The sequence below is a fragment of the Manis javanica genome, chromosome 1 (genome assembly GCF_040802235.1).
Source record: "Manis javanica isolate MJ-LG chromosome 1, MJ_LKY, whole genome shotgun sequence".
Classification (NCBI taxonomy): Eukaryota; Metazoa; Chordata; class Mammalia; order Pholidota; family Manidae; genus Manis; species Manis javanica.
Window position 1 is genome coordinate 152414510 of NC_133156.1, and position 25677 is coordinate 152440186.

The window sequence follows — 25677 nt, forward strand, 5'->3', positions numbered from 1 at the left end:
GGCAGGGCCTCGGGCCCTACGGGCACATGGTGCTGATGAAGCGTGTCTTTCAGGCAGACCTGCAGGAGAGGATGGCCCACGTGGGAGGCCACAGACAGATGCCCTGGCTCCCTGTCCTCGTGGTAAGTGGGTCAGAGTGCCTGCCCAGAAACCGCTGCGGGGGCTCTTAGAGACGGCTCTGGTGGGGCTCTGTCCAGGCTGAGTCCCTCACCGGCCACACTGCCGGGGACAGTGCCTCAGCCTCCACAGCTGTGCAGTGGGGACTGTGGTAGCAGCACCCTCCTCCTGAGAGTGCAATGAGATAATGCCTATGAGGCACTGAGCAGCACCCTGGGTTCGGATAAGACCTCCAGCTGGTGGCTGCTCTGTGGGGCTTCATGGATAGAAACGTCCTTAAGTACTCATCTGTGTTGGGATGTGCACAACCCCATGCCTGCGTGGCGAGCTCTCCTGGGGGCCATGCAGCTGAGAAAGACCCAGGCGTCCATCCCGGCTCCTGGCAGAGAAGCGCCCGTGGGAGCACTGCCTCATCCATGGCCATGGAGAGGTTCAAAGAGGGCCCTCATGGACGAAGGCTGGGAACAGGCCTTGAGGACTGGGTTGAGTCTGGGAGGCAGGAGGGAGGCCAGCTGGCGGGAGGCAGGGCTTCTCTGCTGACCCACAGTGGCCTTGGCACTGAGTGACCACTGGGCACCTTAGCAGGGCTCTCACCCCGGGGTTCCTTCCCAGACTCCTCAGTGTGCTGCCTCTGATGTGGGCATTTCCAAGGAGACATGAAGGCCGAAGGGACCCCTCTCTTGTGTCAGGTGTCCCTGATGTGCCCGGCCAGAGCAGAATACTCCAGCTGTGGTGAGAACGAGTACTACAACCAGACCACAGGACTGTGCCAGGAGTGTCCGCAGTGTGGGCCAGGCGAGGAGCCCTACCTGGTAAGGCCCCGCCTGCTCCCAGGCCACAGCCCCCAGGCCTGGCAAGCTTGTGTGGCTCTACATGGGGCCCCCATGCTCAGTGGGGCCCATGGTCCGTGGTCTTCAGATGTCGGGATGAAATGGTTCGAGCTGCAGAGTGCACATGCTTACCCAGTGGGCGGAAGGCCGAGCATTTGGAACAGGTTTCTCTGGAGTATTTTTTAGTATTTTTTTAAAGGACAATTACTTTCCTGCTGCATCTTGATGAAATGGGTTTCAGGTCACCTAAATCAGAAGCATGACTGAACTGCTCTCCAGGAGCGGCATACTGATGCCTGAGGGCCGCGTCTCCCATCTCCTTTGGGAAGAGCGGAGTATGTATATTCTGTTAGGTGTTAAGGATGGTGTCCTCAGCTTCAGTATGTGGGGCTCTTGCGGAAAGCTGGGAAGGTCGGCTGCCAAGGGCTACATCATGGCAAGACCTCACCTCTGCTGGGGAGTTTGTTCAGGACGCTCAGGAGAGGGGCTGCATCTGAAGCTCAGGAGCCCTGGGGAAAGGGGCTCAGAGGTGGGGACATGGGGTTTGCAGTCAGGACAGGTCAGGAAGCCAAGGCCCAGACAGAGAAGCTTCTGGACACAGCCAGTGCCCTCGATGCACAGTCATGGCAGTGTAGCTGCTGCCCTCACCTGTGCCCTCACCTGTGTCCTCTGTCCTCTTCCTCACCAGTCCTGTGGCTATGGCAGCAAAGATGAGGACTATGGCTGTGTTCCCTGCCCAGCAGAGAAGTTTTCCAAAGGAGGCTACCAGATATGCAGGCGCCACAAAGACTGTGAAGGCTTTTTCCGGGCCACCGTGCTGATGCCGGGGGATGTGGAGAATGATGCCGAGTGTGGGCCTTGTCTCCCTGGGTAAGCAGGACACTCTCTGCAGACAGCCCTGTGTGGCCCAGGGGGATGCTGGGAGCCTGCAGTGTAGACCATTCCTGCCATTTGTCCTGTTCTCCCAGGGTCAGCCTGGCAGGGGAGAGGGCACGCGTCCGGGGTCAGGAGGCATGGTGTCAGGGATGGCGAGTCTTGCCACCTTTCCCAGGACAGGCAGGCCACTGTGGCTCAGCAGCTGCATCTCTTAGTGGACACTCACCATGATGACATATCCTCACCACCCAAATTAAACAGGTCATAGAATACTTACATGAGAAAACACATATGGAATGCTTTGGAGGGAAGAAAACTAAAATTCCATATAAATGTATTATATTTACTATTTTTAGTATTCTAGAAAAAACTCAGGGTAAAAGCTACTAATAGGAATATGTGAGTCATATGGTACCTGTGATCCCACCACAGTTCTGTGATGTATCAAGTCTTCCCAAAAAGCAAAAGGAAAATGCAATTAACCTGAAAGAGAAAGACAAAATGTTCCCTCTTAGAGGCAGACACTTTAGCAAGCCCTGCTTGGGGCAGGATAGTACAGCTTTGACTCCCAGGAATGGCCAGGCACAGCTCCTGCTTCCGTGGCCCTGCAGTGGCCACAGCGTGTGATGTGGGCCATGATGGGGACGGTGGAGGTGGTGAGGGGGGCAGTGATGGGGATGGTGGAGGTGGTGGTGGTGAGGGGGGCGGTGATGGGGACAGTAGAGGTGGTGGTGGTGAGGCGGGCAGTGATGGGGACGGTGGAGGTGGTGGTGGTGAGGGGGGCGGTGATGGGGACAGTGCAGGTGGTAAGGGGGGCAGTGATGGGGACAGTGCAGGTGGTGATGGGGGGCAGTGATGGGGACGGTGGAGGTGGTGAGGGGGGGCAGTGATGGGGATGGTGGAGGTGGTGGTGGTGAGGGGGGTGGTGATGGGGACAGTGCAGGTGGTAAGGGGGGCAGTGATGGGGATGGTGGAGGTGGTGATGGGGGGCAGTGATGGGGACGGTGGAGGTGGTGATGGGGGGCAGTGATGGGGATGGTGGAGGTGGTGGTGGTGAGGGGGGCAGTGATGGGGACAGTGCAGGTGGTGAGAGGGACAGTTATGGGGACAGTGGAGGTGGTGATGGGGGGCAGTGATGGGAATGGTGGAGGTGGTGATGGAGGGCAGTGATGGGGAGGGTGGAGGTGGAGGTGGTGAGGGGGGCAGTGATGGGGATGGTGGAGGTGGTGGTGGAGGTGGAACAGGCATTGGCCATGGTAACAGCAGGAGGTTAAGGAGTACATTATAATTTACAGCCCATCTCTGCTCACGTGTTATCCCCCTGGATCACTGCATCTGATTAAAAGGTGAGAGAAAGTAAAAAGGATATACCCAGTGTGAGAACTGATGTCTCTAGAAAGGAAACAGAAAGACCAGTAAATTTAAGAATGCAGTTGGCCTTTGAACTACATGTGGGCTAGAGTGTCAAGCCCCTGTACAGTGGAAAATTCATATATAAGGTTTGACTCCCCAAAAGCTTAACTACTAATAGCCTGCTCTTGACTGGAAGCCTTATCGATAACATAAACAGTTGATTAACACATATTTTATATGTTATATTGTATCCTGTGTCTTACAGTAAAAGAAGCTAGAGAAAAGAAAATGTTTTGTTAAATTGTTGTAAATCTCCAAAAATTTTCCAATATATTTATTGGGAAAAAAACCCACATTTAGGTGGACCTGTACAGTTCAAACTCATGTTGTTCAAGGGTCAACTGCACACTCTTAAGTGCGTAACCCTGCAAAAGAAGGAGGTATTTTGTTGGCAAAACTGGACAGTTACACGTAAGAGAATGAAACTGGTTCATTGTCTAACCACACACACAAAAGTAAATTCGAAATGGATCAAAGACCTGAATATAAGTCATGAAACTATAAAACTCTTAGAAAAAACCATAGACAGAATTCCCTTGGACATAAACATGAGCAACTTTTTCATGAACATACCTCCCCAGGCAAGGTAAACAAAGGCAAAAAATGAACAAGTGGGACGATATCAAGTTGAAAAGCTTCTGTACAGCAAAGGACAGCATCAGTAGAACAAAAAGGCAGCCTACAGTATGGGAGAATATATTGATAAATGACATATCAGATAAAGGATTGACATCCAAAATATATAAAGAGCTCAGGCACCTCAACAAACAAAAAGCAAATAATCCAATTAAAAAATGGGCACAGGATCTGAACAGACACTTCTCCAAAGAAGAAATTCAGATGGCCAACAGGCACATGAAAAGATGCTCCACATCGCTAATCATCAGAGAAATGCAAATTAAAACCACAATGAGATATCAGCTCACATTGGTAATGATCGTCACCATCCAAAAGACAAACAACAACAAATATTGGCGAGGTTGTGGAGAAAGGGGAACCCTCCTACGCTGCTGGTGGGAATGTGAATTAGTTCAACCATTGTGGAAAGCAGTATGGAGGTTCCTCAAAAAACTAGAAATAAAAATACCATTTGATCCAGGAATTCCACTCCTAGAAATTTAGCTTAAGAATGTAGCACCCAGTTTGAAAAAGACAGATGCACCCCTATGTTTTTCGCAGCACTATTTACAATAGCCAAGAAATGGAAGCAACCTAAGTGTCCATCAGTAGATGAGTGGATAAAGAAGATGTGGTATATATACACAATGGAATATTATTCAGCCAGAAGAAGAAAACAAATCCTACCATTTGTAACAACATGGATGGAGCTAGAGGGTATTATGCTCAGTGAAATAAGCCAGGCAGAGAAAGGCAAGTACCAAATGATTTCACTCATATGTGGAGTATAAGAACAAGAACAAAGAAAAACTGAAGGAACAAAACAGCAGAAGACTCACAGAACCCAAGAATGGACTAACAGTTACCAAAGGGAAAGGGACTGGGGAGGATGGGTGGGAAGGGAGGGATAAGGGGAGTGGGGGAAGAAAAGGGGACATTATTATTAACATACATAATGTGGGGGGGGCACGGAGAGGGCTGTACAACACAGAAAAGACAAGTAGTGTGATTCTACAGCGTCTTTCTACACTGATGGACAGTAACTGTAATGGGGCATGAGGAGCAGACTTGATGATGGGGGGAGTCTAGTAAACATAATGTTCCTCATATAATTGTAGATTAATAGTACCAAAATAAAAATTTTAAAAAATTGAATGTTTACAAAAACTTTAAAAAAAAAAAGGAGGAGGTATTTTGAGCTTGCAGAAATTGACCTTAGTTCAGATTTGTTACTGAGAAGCATCCCTCTCCCTGGCTTCCACCCCAGTTTCTACTGGTGATTGTCCCCACGACAGTCTCCTCAGCTTCCTGTCTTCAGTTCAGACTCGTCTCCTGAACTAGACCTACATCTGTAAGTATCTGCCATCCCACATCAAGGTCCCAGAGGAAAGCTCAGGGAACCTTACTATAGAACCTTGCTTTTCAGTATGCGAAAGGCAAGTTGGTATACCCAAGGTATTAAACTATTCTCTTGGAAAATATGATAAAAATCAAAGTTCTGTAGCTGGCAGTTTTATATTGAGTTGTTGTGGTTATTGTGTTAGAAGCAGCAGATTGACACATTCCCACCCAATGGTATGACATCCCTTCAAGGACTGCTCTGTGTAGACACGGTGCTTGAATGAGAGAAATTCAGCAGTTTTGTTAGACGGCTAGAACAAATCTCTGATAACTATACATCCTAGAACTTGGTTGGTCTTTACTGGTGTAGATGCATAATCCATGAAAGAAATACGGTCTCATGCATTAACTATAGACATGCCAAGCACATGCATACACAGCTTGCCATGCTCACTTTGGAAAGAAAACAGCGCTCTTTGCAAAACCTCAGCGTGTTTTGAGAGCATCTCCATGTGAGAATCTGGCCTGACATTCGCAACCTACATAACAACTCTGTGTTTACTTTAGTAAACCTCAATTAGGAGCCTGTAGGTAGATACTAGTGGGACACAGGAAGGAATGAGACAAGAAAGTCAGCGCTCACAACAGAGGGTGGTGGCACACGTGGTGTCACAGAGGTCGAGGATGACCCCCTCTGCGTGGTTGGGGGTATGTCATTGGGGTGGGTGGGGGCCAGTCAGGTGAAGAAGTAGGACGGAAGTGGAGATGTGCAAGCCAGAGACCAAAGGCGTAAGCAGCCAGAGAGGACGTGGACTGTGGGCTGGGTGGCTAAGCGGAAGGTGCACAGGTGGGGTGTGGACTAACTAGTGAGGGGCAGAAGCTGGATGGGAAGGGCGCTGGACGAGGGTGCTGAAGGCTCAGGTGTTCAGCATGGTGCTGAAGCAGGTCATTCACAGACATGTCGGCTTCTGTGGGGCACCATCGGCCATGCCTCCGGGACAGTCCTCTCAGCAGCTGTGAGGAAAGCATGCTTGGCAGGGAAAGGTGGCAGCCTGGGGACCAGGGATGAGGTGGAGGTGGTGAGGACTGGACAGCGTGGGAGCACAGGAGGCAGGGGGAGAGGAAGCATCTGAGGCTTTCTGGAAGACAGCAGTGAGTGGACTTGCAGGCCAAGAGCAGGGCCGGAGGGGCAGATACTGACATGGACTCTCAGACATGGCCTTGGCCAGAGTGTGGATCCTGAAGTCATCTGCCAAGACGTAGACTACAAGAGGAAGAGGACTTTTGGTGAGGAGGTGGAGGAAAGATGGGGGGGCATGTGTGGGACTTGGGGTGGTTGTCACATCCAGACCTAGATGTCCAACCCAGAGATAGACAGGCATGAAGCTCAGGCCGGATCTGGAACCATCCCTGCATTAATGGTGTGGGGGCCGCTAGTCTGGGTAGGCTGTTCCAGAGAGGCAGCTCGTTGGGGTGGGGGGGGGCACACAGCATTGCCGGCTGATCCGGCCACGGTGCGTGCACCCCCAGGGCCCAGCCGTGCCCATGCCCTAGATGATCCACAGGCAGGAGTGTGCACACTGAGCAGCCTGCCGCATTCTTGCATAGACCCACTGAGACTTTCTGGCTAGAAAGGACTGCCTGGACCAACGCAGTGAATGAATGATCCCATAGCAGCTGCCAGCTTGGTCACAAGAAAGGCTGCTCTGTGGAACAAAGACAGTTTGCTTGGTACCAGCACACTGACCACAGAGAAGTTTGAGGTTGAAATGGCCATGAGCTCCCTGCCTCTAGAAGGCTTCAAAGCAAAGAGAAGGACCGTCTCCCGTAGAGCCGGTGGGGAGCCTGTGTCTGTACTCTTAAAAGGCTCTTTCCAGCTCTGAAGTCTCGAGGGAGTCCCCCCTGCGCCCCAGGAGTAGGGGCCTGCTCACTGCACACGCTGTCATGGGCACCAGGACCCGCAGTCCTAGAGCCTTTCTGAGTGAAGGGAGACGCCACGCAGGAGGCGCCCTCAGCTCAGCAGCCACCTCGGTGTGTCCCCACACTGCTCCTCCGATGGGAAACGCGTGGCTACACTGTGCCGTGACTTCAGAGAGGCTCCCGGCCCGAAGGCCACCAAAGCAGAGGCCCCAGCTGCATCTCAAGGGCCCCCTCCCCAGAGCCTGTCTCTAATGAGCCAATGCCTTGTCAGGGTCGGACCGGAGGCCTCTGCTTCCTATTTTACGCCCCGGGTTTAGAGAACGAATTGCAGCTCTCATGTGTACAGAGGAGGATTCCAGGCGTTTGGCAGGTGGTACTGTCAGCTCAATGAAAGGCTGTGTTCATTCCTGAGACCCTGTGGTTCCCAGGCGGCGGATGCAACCCGCCCCCTATTTGTCCTCCTGACGGCAGGTTGCCTCGGCCTCTCCTCCTGCGGTTTGGCAGGGCCTCTCTCCCCATTCTGTGCCCTCCCGTATGTCAGTTATGTGGCCCAGACGCCCGCTGAACAGTGCGCCGTGGGCGGGGCCTTCCTGTTGAGAAAGGCGTGTGGGAGGGACAGGAACAACACGTGGGGAGAGGGAGAGGGCAGAGGGCAGGTTCATGACCCCTTGGGCCTTGCGCTGCCCTGGGAGAAGCACCTGCCGGCTGGACGCCACACCGTGGCCCTCCTGCACATAATGGTGTTCCGGGCCGGCAGGGGGCCTCCTGGGGGGCTTGGTGCTCAGGTTCGCATGCCAACATTGCAGACGGAAGGGGAGCCTCCAGGGCACAATGGCATCCATTACAGGCTTAGGAGGCCCGAGAAAAGGAGCTCTTTGGGGAAAATCTCTACACCGAGCGACTTGGCAGAAGTCATTTCCTACATGGAAGGTCCTAGAGGCCCCATTTAAACTGAGTCTTGTCTTAGTCTCTCACATTAATCCTTCCTTGAAGAATAGGAGAAAAAAATCTCTGGAAAAGTCAAAATACAGATCAAAGTGTAGGGAAGTTGGCCTTTACAGCAAGATAAAAGGACACAGTACTCCCTGGCTGAGCAGCAGGTCCCTAAATGGACACCCAGCTTCCAGGGGATGGAAATCTGTCAGATAAAAAGCTGAAGTATTGTTCCCCACTCCTGTCAGTCAGGACGAGAGGTACACCCTGGGTGCAGTTAGTCCTGGAGAGGGACTGACGGTTAATGCGGTTCTGTGCCACGGCCATGCTGGGCGAGGTGCGCGGTGAGCACACAGGCCGGTTCGGCGGTGCGGTTCTGTGATGCCCTCCCGGGAACGGCAGACTTTCTGTAACGGACAGCCTTTAATACATTGCACAGCTTGGTCCTGACACAGCACCAGGCAGCAGGCACAACTGCAGCTGCCCGGAGCTCCTGTAGGGGCCAGAGAGGCCTGGAGCGGGAAGAGGGTGTGGTGGGCCCCAGTGGTGCACGGAGCGTGGCGGTCCTGGACCACACTGGGCCCCTGGGCCCCAGCACATGCGTTCTACACCCCCAGGTGGCTGTGGATCTCCGTCTGAGACTGAGCTCAGCTCTCGTGTGAAACAGCACGGGCTCAGCTCTGGCTCTCCTTCTAGAAAAGGGAGAAAGGGTGCACAACATGCCCTTGGGGCTTTTGTTGTTTCAGCACTTTGAGCTTCTGTGGAGAAGAATCTGGTCTCATTCACCTGTGTTTCCAGCCATCATTTGCCTAGAACCTTCTGTCCTCAGAACCTAGCACAAGGTACTAGGAGTACAATCTGGGCAAGGCTGTCCCTGAGGGACTCCCAGGCCAGAGGTGACAGTCAGGGCCTGTGGAGAAGAGGGGCCTAAGGTGGAGAAGGAGGCGGTAACTAACGGCCCCGGGGTGGTAACACCAGATCTGGAGGAAGACAGCTGAGGGTGGCTGCCTGGCTGGCCTGGCACCTGTCACCCTTGGGAGGCCATGCACAGATGTGTAGCTCCTGGGAGCAGACACACCGGACCCCACCCCTCCCAGAGTTATCTCCTGCTTCCAGAGCACAAATGGCTTCTGGACGGTAGCAGAGTATCATTTGAGAGAGGCTTTTTCCAGAAGGCTTAACTGTGGGACTGGCTGTTGTAGCTTCTCTGAGGGGTGTTTTGAAATTGGTTAATTAATGTTTACCACTGATCTGAGGATAAAAGGCTCTGAGGAGGGGCAAGCAATTTTCATAATGTTACTGGTAATGGTCTAGCTCATGGTGCTGGAGTTCAATGACTCCCCCAGCAGTCCCGCACTGCACGGCTGCTTACACGGCCGCCAGGGGCCCTGGATGTGGGTGCATGGTTAGTAAATTACAAAGCAACCATGGAAAAATCCAATAGCAGAGAGGGATTCCTCTCTCAGATGTAATAAGGGAAAGCATTGGCACCAGCCCAGTCTACTTAATTGACTTCTCACGAGATGCATGGCTTCACAATCATGGCTGAATGTGTGTTTATGGAGAACCGGCATGTGCCAGGAGCAGTGCCAGAACCGGAGCTGGGCAGCTGGGGAGGCAGGGTGGGGGCCTGGGCAGATGCTGACCTACCATGGTGAAGCTCTGAGGGGCATTCTGAAACTTAGCATGGCCATGGGGCTGGCATATTGACATCAGGGAGCTCCAAAAACATACCAGGCTGTTGCTGGGAAAAAGGACTTCACATGCACCATGAATGATTTGTGCTTTCCTCTGACCGTGTGTAACCCCCGCATGAGCACTTGCACTCACTTGTGTGTCACTGGCCACATGCCTCCTGAGGAGGAAGTAAAGGGACCTCAGTTAGGACCGAGTGTGTCAGGCCAGCTCTCCGCCCTCTGTGTTGGCCGCTTGTCTGCTGCAGCCACATTGCTGGCTCAGTCTCGGTAAGCGTTCCAGGTGGTCTGGGGCAGTCCCAGTGTCCCAGGGGGGGCGGCATGTCTGCCAGTCACCCCAGCCTACAGGCCCTGCAGCAAGTACATGCTGAGGGGGTACTCCTCCTCCTAGGGGGCTGCCAAGACTCCCAGAGAAGTCCACAGGATCCACATGGGGTGGGTATACATGGCCTCGTGGGGGGGAACATGGGTGAGAAGGGTTAGGACATGAACATTGAACATGCCCATCTGTGAAAGGAACCAACAGGGGAAAAGACTAAAAGAAAGGAGCAGTCTGGCCCAGTGTTGGAAAAGGACTGTCCCACTCCCAGCTCAGGACCCCCGAGGAAGCACAGTGGTTTTGTAGCTGCTAGCTCGCAGCTCCCGTGTCCCTGGGGTCTGCCTGGTTCCCACTTGGGTGGCGGGCATGCAGGGCTCAGCCCTGCTGCTGGCAGCGCCCGGCTTACCGCCTTGCCTCGTGTCGCCCTCCCCGCAGCTACTACATGCTGGAGAACAGACCCAGGAACATCTACGGTATGGTCTGCTACTCCTGCCTCCTGGCGCCCCCTGACACCAAGGAATGTGAGTGCTCCGCCCCGCCCTTCCCCATCACTGCTGCCTCTGCAGCCACATCCGGCGCTCAGCCAGTCCCAGTGCTCGTACCCAGGGAGTGCAGCAACAGTCCCCACAGCCCGGCCGCCAGGCAGCAGGCCCAGGAAGGCAGGTTTGCAGAGCTGAGCCATGAGTTGGGCTTGGGTCTGCCACTACTGCCCCGAACCAGCCCCGTAACCTCTGGGCCTCAGCCTTCTCGGCTAGAGTATGGGGCACTAAACTCCCAACTGTCCCGCGGGAATATTGGAAAACCAATGAAGTCACAGATACCAGGAATTTAGTAATTGGTTTAAACCAGAAGAGCCCAGGGAAATATGAGTGTCACCATTAATAAGAGAGAGCTCACAGAGCAGAGCAGCGGGGAGTCTCATGAGCTTAGGGCACCACCTGCTTCTTTCCTGTGTGCATTTTGGCTTGGCTTTCATGGCATTTGTTCATGAGGACAGCCAGGAACCTCTGCTCCAGAGAATGCATCAGGAGAGACACCTGGGAGGGTGGCTCAGTGGCTGGGGAGGCCCTGGGGGCCTGGCTGCTGGGCAGCAGTTGCTTGCCTGCTCCCCCTCCAGCCCTACCCCACTGGGTTTCCCCTCTGGCTCCCCCTAGGGCCCTGCCTGCCCCATTTTCTCATCAAATAAAATAAGGGACTGCCTGTCAAAAGCGCCAGGACAGGAAAGAGAGCAAGGGGAGGGGACTGGCTTGGCCCCATCAGCTGGGGAAGGGTCCTGGGCATAGGCAGTGGGGGGCCATTCCCTCCTTCCAAATCGCCCAAGTGGCTGAGCCAGGCAATAGATTTGCAGTTTTCCAAGCTGAGCTTTCCTACCCAGCCGTCTGGTGGTAATTCACAGGTCAGGGGGCCACCAGCAGGCCTGAGGTGTATCATCTGCCCCTGCCGACGCTGCTAGGTGGCCGAGAATTCTGGGATGAAGTCCTCACAGGAGGGTGGCAGACAGCCCTACCTGCTCAGGATAGGCTCTCTGCCCTTGAGGCCCTGACTGAAGGCTCACACACAGCGAACGTGCTTGTCAGCGCACGGCCTCCACCGACCGCAAGCTGCCCAGAGGAGTGCCAGCCAGGGAGAAGCCCCTGTCATCTGTCCAACAGCGAGGGGCCCCCACAGGGAAAGCCAGCAAAGCCCTAAGTCCTAGAGGCTTTGAAAACGAGTGCAATCCCCCAGCCCCCAGCTCTTAATCGCTTAACTGAAAGCCAGGAAGGCCTCAGAGCAGAGCGATAGAATCCAGCCATGAGGGAGGCCAGTGAGGAACCTGAGAGTCAGGCACGTCAGCAGCCCTGAGTGCCCATCTGAGGAGTGGGGAGCCCCAAGCAGCTAGCCTCGTGGGGCCACGAGCTGAATGGAGCCCTGCTTGGGCCTAGGGCTCAAATGCAGACATGAAAGTCGCCCTCCCCACCTCCGGGGTCCGCTCTAGTCCTCCAACCAGATACCGTTTTGGCTCAGGAGCAGCATAGAATGAGAAGGGCTGGTTAGGACCCCAGCCTCCATGAAGACCCAAACTCACAGGGCTGGTCTCACAGCGCCACACTGGAAAGCCTGGAACTCTGAAACCTCCGTTCACCAGGCCCCCGGTGTCATGGGCTGGCCACACAGGTCCCACCAGGCTGTGCCCATTCCTGAGCCCATGTCAGTGTCGAGAGCCCCTTTGCCCCACCCTGAGAAGTCCCTTTGGTTTCCACAGTGATGTTCCTGGGCCCTTGCTGTAAGAGGCTGATGCCTTAGGGGACTGTACAAGCCCACCGTCAAAGAGATGAAGGGATCCTGGGAGTGTGTGGCACAGACCACCCGCATACAGAGGTGGAGCAGAGGGTGATAGCTGGCCCCGGGCAGCCAGCTGTGCCAAGGAGCCTGACCAGGCGCCTGGCAGCTCATGTCAGAGGGCCTGTCCAGGAGCCGCAGCTGTCCTCCTGCGGGGGGCTTTACGGGTAGCACGACTGCTCCTCCATCCTTAAGTGGGTGGTGCTTCTGGGCTCTCTGTGGTGTAGGACTGCCCTTAGAGTGCCTGTGAGCTCATGGCATCATGCAGGACTGGCCTGACCCTGGCCCAGTAGGTCCAGGGCCTGAGGATGTACATCCGTGAGCAGCTCTGCAGTGAGAACTGCTGGTAGGGTAGAGGCTCTGGAGCCTCCCTGGGAGTTTAAATTCCTGGCTGACTTAGATGAGTTTTCTGACCCCTGAGCCTCAGCTCCCTTGCCTGCCAAAAGTGGGTGGCTTGTGCGGCCGGATAGAGCTGCACCCTGAGTGTAGCCCACACGCCGGCTGATGCCATGCACCCTGCAAGCAGCCATCTGAGAGGTGGAGGAGTGCTGTGCCCTTATTTTATAGCAGAAGAAGAACCTTCCAGTGTCGGGCCCTGCCAAGCAGCGAAGGGAAAGGGCAGCACGCCGTCATTGGTTCTGATGGGGAGGCTGTCCCCTCAGAGCAGGTGGGGGCTGGGGCTCAGCTGCGACAAGCCCGGCCCCTCAGCCCTGCTGCTTTCCTGAATGATTGGGAAAATAGCATCCTCTCTCTGTGCCCACGGGACTGAACGGTTGTGCCCCAAATTGTTCAGAAGTTGAAGGCACAGAGCAAATGTAAACGGAGACCCTTTCCTGAACCCCCAGAGCTCAGCAGGGAGATGCCACAGGGTACTCCCCTTTCCTGCCCGCGGCTCGCCTTCCTTCTGGATGCTGGGTGAGCAGACAGCCTCTCCTTCGGCCATTCTCCAGCTGAGTCAGGAGCAAGACCCGCTGGGGGCAGCCCACGCCCCGCAGTTGTGTTTGTTCCCCTCGCCGTCCTGAGAATGCATGCCTGGGTGCCTGTTGGAATCTGAGCTCTTGGGACGAAGAGGTGGCACAGTGGAATGTAGGGAACAACCCATGTAGCATAAGATTTAGGTCTCACGGAGTCCCCATTCCTGGCAAAGTTACTGGACTTTGTATCTCATTTTCCTCATCCACAAAATGGGGAGATTCAAGTGGCGGGGCTGAGATGCCATATGCAACGCCCGCTCCAGTGCCCCAAGGGCCGTGCACAGTGTGCTGGTGTCACTGCCACACCTGCCCTAGGCAGGCTGTCCTCACCCTGACCTCCTGGCCCAGCTCACAGGGACACAAGTGTCTCTCGGAGAGCCGGGGTTCAGGGAGATGGCACTGGGCCTGGCACCTACCCTATGCTCCGTCGTGCCATTCTTGTTATCACTTGTCAGTGACCATGAGCCCTGATCTGGGTGGGCCGCACGCCTTTGGGGGACCCCACTCAGGAGCGCATGGCAAGCTCCTGTGTGGACACCGTCATGTGTGCCCAACACAGAGCTAACTCGCGTGTGAGCTGGCTGGTTTCACATCCCCAAATGCTGGTTTCCGTCAGCTCCTAATGTGTTTCTCAACCTTGAATGTACACACTGCCACCACGGTCCTGTTAATAAACTGACTGCAATGCAGCAGGTCTGGGGCGAGTTCCAAGACTGAGTTTCTAGCCAGCTCTGCGGCTCCATGGTGAGCAACCAAGGTCTAGGGGCTCCACCCAGCGCCCCAGGCTCTACCCCTAGGTGTGTGGAGCCACCGCGCACCCTCGGCAGCTGTCACAGTCAAGTCAGTCCTAAACAGGCAAACTGAGAAACATTTTCATCAAACAATCTATTCCAAGGAGGCCAGATGAACCCAAAATACACAGCACCTGTTGGAGCAGAGGGAAACCTCCCAGACATTAAATGCCTTTGTTAGTGCTGAGAACTGTGCCGTGCAGGCTCCTAGTGGGTAGGACATGTGTCCTAAGACCACCACCCCTCAGAGATAGACCTCTAGTCATGCAGCCTTCCTGCCCAGCCTTCTTCTCACCCCAGGACATGCTCAGAACAGAAAGTTTTTCTGACCAGCCCAGAGATCAGCCCACCCAGGACTGCAGCCCAGGGCTGTTCAGTTAGGGGCAATGTCCAGTAAATCAGGGTAGAGGCATGGGCAGGAGGGGCATGGGGTGAGGTGACATGTTCATTATGGACTTGCGGGAGCCTGCTTGTGGTGTTCGGTGATGTCATTGCTAACTGGCCCCACCCATCTGTGCAAAGGCATTTGCTGTGTGTGTGCTGCTGGACTGCTCTCATTGTCCCTTGGTAGACCACAGCCTGGGTGTATTTGTGTCCCCTGCCTATCCCCTTTCACCCAGTCTCAGTCAGCAAGCCGCAGCTGAAAGAGACAAAAAGAGAAAAAGATAACAAAGCCATAAAGAGACCCCATGGTTGTTTTATTTTCCTGATGACATAGCTTAAGCTCCATTAGTACCTTACCAAACAGACAGATTAGCTTCACTTTTTGTGCCCCATTTGCTCTTGAAAAGGAAACCACATTATGTTTGAAGCTGTGCCCCATGCTGCTTTTTCTCACTTGCCAGGATGAAGCTTTATGGGCTGCTTCCCAGCATGATGCAAATGGGGCTAGAATCTGACGCCCACCCCATCAGGCTGGAAGGCTTGCAAGGGATCAGCATGTCTGTGGGTAGAAGGCAGGGCCTCCATCTCTGTTCTTTGCCCACCCCGGCACCTTCCCTGACAGGCCCTGGCCAGGTGAGAAGGTTAAATTAAAAAGCAGAGATTAATCCTGAGTTTGGGGGTAGGACAGGGCAAAGCTTCTCTTTATCCTCCAGAAAAGCCAAGAAATGTCTCTAGGCTCTGGACACCAACAGGGACCACACTCAGGGAACCACAGATGCAGGAAGACCTGGGCAGGGAGGAAGAAGCGATCCGTCCAGCTATCATCAGTGACCTGCCTCCTGCTACCACCCACCCTGCCCCACTTCCCATGCCAGCTGGCCGTCACAGGGAGGAAGGACGGCCCCCAGGGACACGAGCCAGGGGCCTGGTAACAACATGCCGCCTGTGCTCTGAGCAGGTCACCTCCACCCGTGGTACCCCATTCCACTGCTCAGCAGCTCCCTGCTTTGGGGGGAGAGCTGAGAAGCAGTCCCAGTGATCAGCCATTGGGGAGAAAGAAGGAAAGAAACAGGACCACAGAACTCATAGCAGCCTTGGAGGGAGGGACTGCCCTGTCCTCTGTGCAGTGATCAGGGCAGCCCGCCCACCTTGGAGCCAATCACAGGTGATTGAGACCAGGCAAGGGGCAGAGGCCAGGAGCTCCAGAGAAGTATAAAGGCCCTGGGCTCCTGAAGCAGCAAATCAGAGAGGAGCCGCTGCTGGTTCTGCGCATCCGACTTGGCTACAGGGTGTTTTACGCGATGTGGAAAACTGCCCGACTGTGGGCCAGGAGGGCCTTGCCAGTCCCCATCCTGGGCTCAGCGAGGGGGTGTCTGTCTTCCCACCACTCAGTGCTTCCAAACAGTGGGGTCTGTGGCCTGAAGAGCCTGCGTCTTTGCCACTTCTCAGGCCCAGCGACAGCTACCTTCCCCAATGAGCACGGCGCAGAGGGTGGTGCAGCCACTCCCAGGATTCATGTCCTGGCTTAAAGCAATGAAGCCTGTTAGTCCTGGCAGCCTCGCAATGAGCTGACCGGCATCCTGGCATGGGCTGGTCGCCTGCTGGGCTGCCGGGGGGGACCAGTGCCCATTGATTCCAGGGAGGCTGGCTCACCTGGCCTTACTCAGGAGCATGCAAACCCACTTCACGGATTACTCCAGAACTGGTAGAGACAAAAACCAGACAGGACGAAACTTACCTGAAATGTGATCATTTTTATTCATTGCAAAACTCAAGTCTGGCCTAAAGGAAGACTGACCATCATGATGTCAACTTTTCTGTGCAAAGCATTTTTGTTTGTCTCACTGACTTGATGGATCATAAAATTACCTTCCATTTCCTCCCTGCTACGTGATGCTTTTTACATCGAAGGGGAGTTTTATGAATCACCGTTTTGAGGAAAGGCAGAAGTCGTCTCTGCTCTTAACAATTTGGTCACAACTCTAAAAAAGCCAATCATGGGAAAATCCTACAGGAAAATACACCAAAATGTCAAATTTAGACAGTGAGATTGTGGGTAATTCTTTTATTTTGTGCATGTGTGTTTTCCATTATACTGCTACACACACCTTTTCATCCCTGTGGATGGCATACATCACATATACTTTATCTTGGAAGCTGAGCTGGTAGTTCGCACACTCCCCCAGAGCTGTTTGCTTATTTGCTGAGTGTCTTCCCACTGAGAGGGCGTTCTGACCTCAGTGGGAGGCCAGCAAACACTTCCAAAGTGAAGGTGCTTCCCACTCCCATCCCCGCCTGAGTCCGGGGACCCAGAGTCCTGGGGGAGTGGGTGCTGTGGCCAGCATGGGGTCTGAAGGAGGGCTTCTGGCGCAACTCGGACTGTGCCCCTTGCAGGTGCGGGAGCCAGCCCAGGGGTCCCAGCCAACGTGCCCGATTCCTTGGGCAGCAGCACCCGGTCCCCTTTCCAGCATGCCCACAAAGGTAAGGGCCGCGGACGCTGGCAGCCCCCAAGAAGGCAGGCGGAATGGAGGCGACTGCAGGGAGATGGGGACTCCACGGGATGGCTGGGAGCCCTTCCCCCTGGCTTCTCCGATGGGGCTGTCGCGCCAGCACCCTACTCACCTGGGAGTGCTGATGTCTGCGAGGAGTGGAGCTGGGGTCTCCGAGGGAGCCCGGACCACGAGAACGAGCTGCTAAAGAAGCACTCCTGTTCCAGGCGGCAGGCGTAGTGCTGGGCGCAGGCAGCCAGGGGCAGAGGCTTGGCTGCGCCTGCGCCACAGCAGCTCCGGGGCTGCCTCAGAGAGCCTGCCCACCTCTCAGTGTCAGGGTCCTTCGCAATGACTGTGCTTCACTCCCTAAACCCTTAGGGATGGCAGAATCAAGGGGGACCACCCCCCAGGTCCACAGTTGAGAACACAGCCTCATGCCTTTAATTCCTTCGTTATCTAAGGCACAGGCCTCGGTGGGGCTGGAGGATGTCAGAATCCCTGGGTGCCCTGAGCACACCAGCCCCGCTGTCACTCCCCAGACCTGACGCTTAGGCAGTCACCCCTAGGGAGCGTCAGAGTAGGAAGGTTCTGCTAGGAAGTATGAATCTTATTCCCACTGGGACTCAGGAGAAGTGGCACACAACACCGAATATTAGACATTTGTAATCATCCACACCTGGCAGCTATATGATGACACCCCAGGTGACGGCCTGAGGCCGGCCCTGCAGACACCCAGCTGCCGACCGGGTGGCCTCCCTCAGGCAGCGCCTGGTGCCTTTCATGCTGGCCCTTTTCCATGTGAGCGGTGGCTAACCAGGACCCTGCTTCAGGAGAACAGGACTCCAATTTGCATATTTCAGAGAAGTAGAGCGACCATCAGGGCCTTCTACACGGCAACAGCAGACATTCGGGAAATGGGCAATTTCCCTGGGGCAAAGACTGCCTCGGGGGTGTCAGCCTGGGCTCCACCTTTGCCCTGGGACTCTCACTATCACACTTAGGTTAAACTGCTTGAAACACAAAGATAGGGCCAAATCCAGAATAACATCTCTCATTCTCACAGGTGATATTGCATCCTGGCTTTTGCCTGGAAAAAACTTGGTTGGAACTGTGTTCAGGACACTTTCTCCCAGGCCCCTCCTCCTCTCTACAACCCACATTGCTCCCCCAAAGTCCCAAGAGCAGGCACCCCAGGAACAATGGAGTGAACCCAAACCATGCACCCTGTGCAAGTCTGGATGGGCCTCGGTTGAGACCAGCAAGGGCAGCTCGGGGGGCCCTGACACGGTGGTCAGAGCATGCTTGCAGGCCTTGGTTCTCAGACTAAGCCAGTATGCTGGATTCCGAGAGTCCCCTGGCAGTGTCCCTGGGGTGGCTGGGTCCTTGAGGAGGGGGGCCCTGCCTGCCTGCAGTTCCTGGGGGTCCCTGGAGCCCTCAATTGTTGCCTTCTTTCCCCAACCCTGGCAGAGCTCTCAGGCCAAGGGCACCTGGCCACAGCCCTCATCATCGCCATGTCCACCATCTTCATGATGGCCGTCGCCATAGTCCTCATAATCATGTTCTACATCACAAGGACGAAGCCTCCTGCCCCAGGTGACTTCCGCCCACACCCCTTCCTGCCCTGCACCCTTCGCCTCTGTGGCTCCGTCCCCTCGCCCTGCTGGTGAGCTGGCCTGCTCACGCCCTGTTCTTCCTGCCAGCCTGCTGCACCAGCCACCCAGGGAAGAGCGTGGAAACCCGAGTGAGCCAGGAAGAGGAGAAGAAAGAGGCCCAAGGTCAGCACACAGAGCGCCCCAAGCGTGTGTCCGTCTCTGTCACCACCGCCGGGCAGCCTGCCCTCCTAGGTGCTCGCGCCCCATGCCCTGGGGATGTGGCCACAGCAAGGCATGTGGGTGCCCACGTTGCACTTCGTCCTTGGGGCGCCGTGGCTTGGTGACCAGGCAGGTGTGCTGAGGGGAAGCGAACAGGGAAGGGCAAGCTCGGAGCTGAGCCCACTCTGACTCTTCCCCTCTGGCCCTCTCGTTTACCCACAGACAGTGTGGTGATTTTCTCTGAGAAGGACGAATTCGAGAAGCTGACAGCAGCCCCAGCAAAGGCTGTCAAGAAGTAAGTCGAGCTGAGGCAGCCCCTTTCAGTGGAGCAGCCCCAGTCCCAGGCTGCAGTCAGGTGCCCTCTGGGGTCCTGAGCAGGAAAGGGAGTGGGGCACTCCAGGCAGGAAGTGCGCCAAGGAGCCTGGTGACTTCCTGGAGGTGGTGTGGGATGGCTCCAGAGGGCGCAGGGGTCCAGGCCTGCATCAGGCCTCAGCCTCACCCCTGACCTGAAGTAGGGACCAGGCAGCATGAGGGCCAGCAGTTAACACCGGGCCAGGCCTGCTCCCCTCTGCCAGGGCCAGGCCCCCCGGACCTTCCTCTTCACCGCCTGCCTTCCATGTGCAGGCCCCAGAGCTTCCTGTGCCCGTTCTCCACAGTGACGTGACACCACGAGTGCCACAGCTGGAAGGACACATGTGAAACCCGCATGTGCACCTCCCCGAGCCCTGTCAGCAAGGGCTAAGATTTTCCTGTTCATAGGAAGCCAAGGCCTGGAAGCTGTCACATGCTTGAAGTCACGTGCTCAGTGAGCAGCCGGGCAGGGCGCCCAGTGCAGCCCATTTGACTCTGTGCTCTGCAGGCTCTGGGCCAACCACCAACACATGGTGAAGTAAGGACTCCTAAGGAAGAGTTTTTACATGAAGTTTCTACCCTATTTACCACACACTGGATGTGGAATCAGCCCAAACTTTATAATACAGGATAGAGGGAAGTTAACTTGCCATTTGCCCCCTAGATGGTCACCTGGACTTGGTCCTCCTGCTTAGGTTCCAAATACCTACCTCATGGCATTGGTCCCCTGCCAGGCCTCTGCCCTACGGTCAGGTGGCAACACAGAAGCCAGAAGATGCCCCTCCACTGGTGCAGGACCCCCTCACCTGGCCCTGCCTGGGATCCTTCCATGGTGCCTGGACACACCAGCCTTTCCTGTTTGGTAGTGATCATGAATCCAGATGTTTGTGGGGAGCTTTGACATTTGTAAGGCACTTCTAAACATGTTCCTGCATTTGGAAAATGCCAGCATTTTTCAATACTCCTGAGACAAGGGCAGGAAGCAAACTTCAGTCACGCTGTCTTCGCATGCTGGGAAAGAAAAGCAGGTTGTGAGCATTCCCCTCAGCAGCCCTTAGAGAGCAGTATTTCCTGAAGTGCCTCTGGCCGCTGATCATTTTCCAAATCCCTGATAATTCATGCTCTAAGCAACTCTGTGTGCCTTGAATAGGCTGCACCCTGTCCCAGGCTGCTGTCCTGGGGCCGAGGCCAGGCTGGGCTCACCACTGTGCCCTTCCATGTCCTGTGGCAGCCTGTCCTCTGTCCCTCCAGCCTTCTCTCATTCCCAAAGTAGAAACAAAGTTGCTCAAAGAGCAGGGATGTGTCCTGTGACTTAAGTTTCATCCAAAGATTGAGAGAAAATTGGGGGATCTGACTTGGAAAAATAGTACTCATCTCGTACACAAATATTAAATAAGTTAAAACCTGACGATTGTGCTATGTAAGACAAGTCCCTCCGCCTGCTCTCAGGTCTTAGGGGAAGGATGTGCGGCTGCCCAGTGGTCTCCAGGGACAGCAGAGCTTTGTGCCTTGCCTGCTGTCTGCTGGGGACAGCGGCAGGCCAGCCAGCTCCCTCTGAGGCCCTGAGACTTTCTGGGCCTCCCCAACCCTTCTTCTGTTGGTGCCATCCTGCCTCTAGGGTTGCATTTGAATGTAGGCTTCATTATTGTTATCCAGTTGCCAGCAAATATAATTCTTAATAAGACTGCAGCTAAACCACAGAATGTTGCTTTTCATACACTTAGAATGACTCGGAGAGTTCAAGCTCCAATCCACATGTGCCGAGGGCCATGGACAGTGAGCCCCCTGCCTTCCTGTGGGATTTCCAAAAGCCCCTCCCACCCATGACCACACAGTTCAGCCAGGTCACCCCTAGTTACCTAGCCAAGTCCCCAGACACAGGTTCTGTTCAGCTTTGTTTCAGTCATTCCAGAGAGCTTGCATGGCTGCAGCCTGGCCATGTAAACTTTTTTGCTAAGTGAAGACACCAGGCTGAATTTGATGCTTATCTAGATTAAATGTAGGAAGAGCTTCATAATCAGAAAACCTCAGCGGAGCCTGGCAGGGCTGGAGAGATGCATGGAGGCTGTTCTCAACTCACTGGCACCTCCATGACCCTGAGGATCTGGCAGGGTACCTTGTGGTGCTGTCACACAGCACCTGTGGGCCGCCCCGCACTGGGTCACTTGTTTTGAAAAGAGCAGAGAGCAGGGCGTGTGCTTCTCAGCTCGTGTTCCCATGCCTTGTGTGCATGAACTGCTCAGGAAGAGCATGAGGGACAGGCCACTGAGTCCTGATGGTCCCCAGCATGGTCCTATTAACAGACACCCTCTTGTTTCCACAGTGAGAATGACGCCTCGTCTGAGAACGAGCAGCTGCTGGGCAGGAGCATGGACAGTGATGAGGAGCCCGCCCCCGACAAGCAGGGCTCCCCTGAGCTGTGCCTGCTGTCGCTGGTGCACCTGGCCAGGGAGAAGCCAGCCACCACCACCAAGACGGCCGGGGTGAGGTCTGGCAGGCCATGCACACTGGGCTCAGGCATCCCACTTATCTTGGGATAAGTGCCGGGGGAGGGGGTGGCATTTCTTCCACAGGCCTAACACAGGAGCCTAGAGGAAGTGGCAGGTTTAAAACAAGATATTAAAAAAATAGAAAACTATTTCCCTTACTATATAGGTTTATAGAAGAAAATGAGAGGAATGATAAGCAAAGAGGTAATGGTTAATTGCCCAGAATGCCATACTGGTATACATCCCACCAAATATGTGTATCTGGTGTACACACACACACAGTAGGCATTTTTCACATGACAGTGGTCCACGTGGCTGGTCACGTAAAGCAGGCACCTTGGAACGAGCCCTGGGGCATGTGCAAAGATGAGCACAGGCCTGCCCTGCTGGAGAATGGTCACACTGTCAGCTGTTGCTAGGTAGCACTGCTCATGGTAAACCTGTCCAGCTGGGAAGCTGGACCTGGCCTGGGTCCTGATGGGATGCCAAGCTGGAGGATCTCTGCAAAGGGCCTGGCACTGCCGGAAGCCTGAAGCTCCCATAGGGCACAGGGCCTTCCCAGGGCTGCTTCTGCACCTGTTTGGCGAGGGCCTCACACTCTGGGGAGAAGGTGGCCCTGCTCAGCTCTGTGCACTGCGGCAGGAGCAGCAACAGCTCCCAGCTGCCCCAACAGCCCCCAGCTGCCCCAACAGCCAGCCTCGGAAGCCTCCGGTGGTCTCCGAGTGCACGCCCAGCGGAGCCTCAAGCCCTCTGGAGAGCCCAGAGGGGAGGCCCTCTCCCTGAGAATCATGGTGGAGATGGTGTGAGGGCTCAGTGCAACCTTCCTGGTGGGAAGTCCGGGCAACAACTGGCCTGACATAGATGGCTTGGTTCTTGGTTTGCCACCTCTGTCTCCCTTCCTGAACATTCTCTTTTCTCATAGATTCAAAGTCGAAGGAAAAAGATATTGGATGTGTACACCAATGTGTGTGGAGTGGTTGAAGGTGAGCACAGAGACACTGCTCGATGACACCCCACCCTAGGTTTCCCAAGGGTCAGCCCCAGCTGGCTGCTGGGAGGCGCCTTAGGATGGAGGCCCGGTGCTCCTGGGAGGGGCAAAGGAGGTCGCCCACCCTGCGTGTCATGTCCGTATCGGGAGGCAGTTCAGCTGCCAGCTGTTTGAACACATTTCCACAGCACATGCCGTGGCCCTTCCCTCCAGGACACTCAGCCCTCAGCCCCGTGCAGAACCTGCCTGGGGACACGTGAGGTCAGGACTCCCAGGTGCTAGGCTGCGAGTCCCCTCCTCAGGCATTACCATCTTAGAAATCTTGGACAGTCGGTTGCTCACTGGTAACTCGTGTGTCCCTAGAAGTTCATGGTGTGTCCCCTTCGTGAAGATGCCTCCCGAGAAAGCAGTCAGCCTGTCTTACCATCACTGTGGTATGAGAATGGGAGAGTCAAGGCAGCAGGACTAAGAATATAAACTTTTCTATCTGAAGCAATCCACACCCCATTGTCTTCCAGATCCAGTCGCTAAATTACCTTCTATCTCCAGGAGATAGAAACCCTCGTCACTGATGTTGGCCCACTTCGCCTGCCTTGTCCAGTGGCCGGCCTCTGGTCCGTCAGGGTCCTTCCAGGCACATCCCTGTCAGCTCCTCAGCAGGCCTGGGGCCTGGCGCCCTCTCTTCTCCCTGTGCAGGCCCAGCCCTGCAACCTGAGCCTGGAACAGGCCTTCTGGTGAGATGGTATCATTGGCCAGAAATAACTCTTCTGAAGGCAAGTTCCAGGGTCCAGGAAATGTACCTGGCTGCCTGCTGGCAGGTAGCACCTCTCTCTCGATGCACATGCTCCAGGATTAGCCTGCCTACCAAGCCTGGTGCGGCCGGGCCTGCAGCTGTCTAGTGGAGGCTCTTCTGTCGGCCTGGACCTCTTTTCTCTGTTCCAAGGGATGTCTTAGCTTTAAGAGCCCACACCCTTAGGACAGCGGCTTTCAAATTAATCTTAGGAACTCCACAGGAAAGAGGGGCCTGCCAGTGAGAGTGGGTGGGGAAGGACCACTGTCTGGCTGCCCAGGTGTGAGGTGTGCCTCATAACCTCAAGGTGATGTGCACAGAGCCAAGGCTGAGAACCTCAGACTAGCGGTGCCCAGCCACCCTGCCTGCTCCACGGTGCAATGTCTGGGGTTAGAATCCCAGGCATCAATATATCCTTTTGTTTTGTTTTTAAATGAACATTTAATTCTGAGGTTGTTGTAGATTCCCAACGAGCAGTTAGAGACACTGCCTCTTAGCCTTTACTCAGTTCCTCCCAGTGGTAAAATCTTGCCAAACATCCCTAAAAGTCACAACCAGGGCACTGACACTGCCACACCACTCCATCTCTGGCCCTCCTGCTGCCCTTTTAAAGCCACATCCACTTCCCCCACCCCACCCTCTCCTTAGCTGGACAACCACTTATCTGCTCCTCATTCTCGTAATTGTGTCATTTCAAGGATGTTATGGAAGTGCAGTTGGGCATGTGTAACCTCCTGCAAAGGGCTTTTTCATACAGTGTGATTCACTGGAGGTTCACACAGGGTGTTGCACATATGGGAGTGTGTCCCTGTCTTCCTTTGTGGTAGCCCATGTTAAGGAGGTACCACCATTTGTTTAATCATTCATCCCTTTTAGAACATCTTGGTTTCCAGTTTGGGGCTATTATGGAGATGAAACTCATGAGTAGTCATGTGCAGGATTTTATGTGAACAGAAGTCATTTCTCTGGAATAAATGCCTGGGAATACAATTATTGGATCATATGGTAGTTGCATTTTTAGAGTTTTAAAAAACTGCCAAACTGTTTCCCAAAGTGGCCGTACAGTATACCTTCCCACCAGCTATGGATGAATGGTACAGTTTCTCCACTTCTTCGCCAGCATTTGGTGGTGTTACTATTTTTTATTTTAGTTATTTTGATAGATGTGTTCTGATCTCTCATTGTGGTTTTAATTTGCATTTTCCTGATGTTTGAACATCTTTGCGTGTGCTTACTTGCCATCCGTATGTCCCCTTCAGTGAATGTTCTTCTTTTGTCCATTTTCCAGTTGGGCTGCATAATTTTTTTGCTGTTGAATTTTTGAGTTTTTAAAGTTCCAGATAGTAGTCCTGTGATGTGATTTGCACACATTTTCTCCACTTTGTAGCTTGTTTTTTCATTCTCTTAATAGGGTCTTTCATGGAGCAGAGTTTTAAAGTTCAGTAAGTCAGACTTACCAAGTTTCCTTTTACAGATCCCAAAGATTTTTCCTTTTGTTTCTAAGTTTCATAGTTTATGTTTTGCATTTCAGTCCCTGATCAGTCGGAGTTAATTTTATATAAGATATGAGACTTAGGCTGAGATTCATTTTTTGCCTCTGGAAGTAATTTGCTGCAGCACCATTTGCTGAGAGGCTACCTTCCCTCCATTGAATTGCGTATTTGTCAGAAATCAACTCAGGTGTGTGGGTGCCGGTCTGTTCTCTGAGCTCTGTTGTGTCGCACTGATCATGTGTCTGGTCCTCTAACACCGCTGTCCCAATTACTATTGTATATGGTTCAGTCCTGACGTCAGATAGGCTGACTGCTCCCACTTTTCTTTCTCTTCAGAATTATTCTAGCTATTATAGTTCTTTTGCCTCCACATATAAATTTTAGGATACCTTCCCCTATATCTACAAAATATTTTGCTGGATTTTGATAGGAATTACCTCAAACCTGTATACTAAGGTTTGGGGAAATTTGACATTTTTACTAAGTATTCTAATCCATGAAAATAGTAGGTCTCTTCTTATTTAGATTTTCTTTGATTTCTTTCATCAGCATTATGTAGTTTCAGAATGCAAGTCCTGTATATATTTTGCCAGATTAATACCCAAATTTTCATTTGTGTTTTGAATAATTGTTAATGAATTTTAATTTCAGTGTCTATTAATTGTTAGCATACAGAAATATAAGTGATTTTTGTATGTTTATCTTGTATCATGACCTTGCCAAACTCACTTATAAGG

At 53.9% G+C, this 25677-nt stretch overlaps 1 protein-coding gene across 1 annotated transcript in view; it reads left to right on the forward strand.

The window, feature by feature from the left end:
- EDAR (ectodysplasin A receptor) overlaps window positions 1-25677 on the forward strand; it is a 101035-nt gene that overhangs the window by 67921 nt on the left and 7437 nt on the right. The window contains exons 2-11 of the mRNA XM_037015587.2: window positions 54-122; window positions 807-929; window positions 1636-1817; window positions 10497-10582; window positions 16924-17010; window positions 18486-18611; window positions 18719-18793; window positions 19052-19124; window positions 21504-21663; window positions 22592-22652. Coding sequence (XP_036871482.1) covers window positions 72-122; window positions 807-929; window positions 1636-1817; window positions 10497-10582; window positions 16924-17010; window positions 18486-18611; window positions 18719-18793; window positions 19052-19124; window positions 21504-21663; window positions 22592-22652 — 1024 coding nt within the window. The 5' untranslated portion in view covers window positions 54-71. The remainder of the gene's footprint in view (window positions 1-53; window positions 123-806; window positions 930-1635; window positions 1818-10496; window positions 10583-16923; window positions 17011-18485; window positions 18612-18718; window positions 18794-19051; window positions 19125-21503; window positions 21664-22591; window positions 22653-25677) is intronic.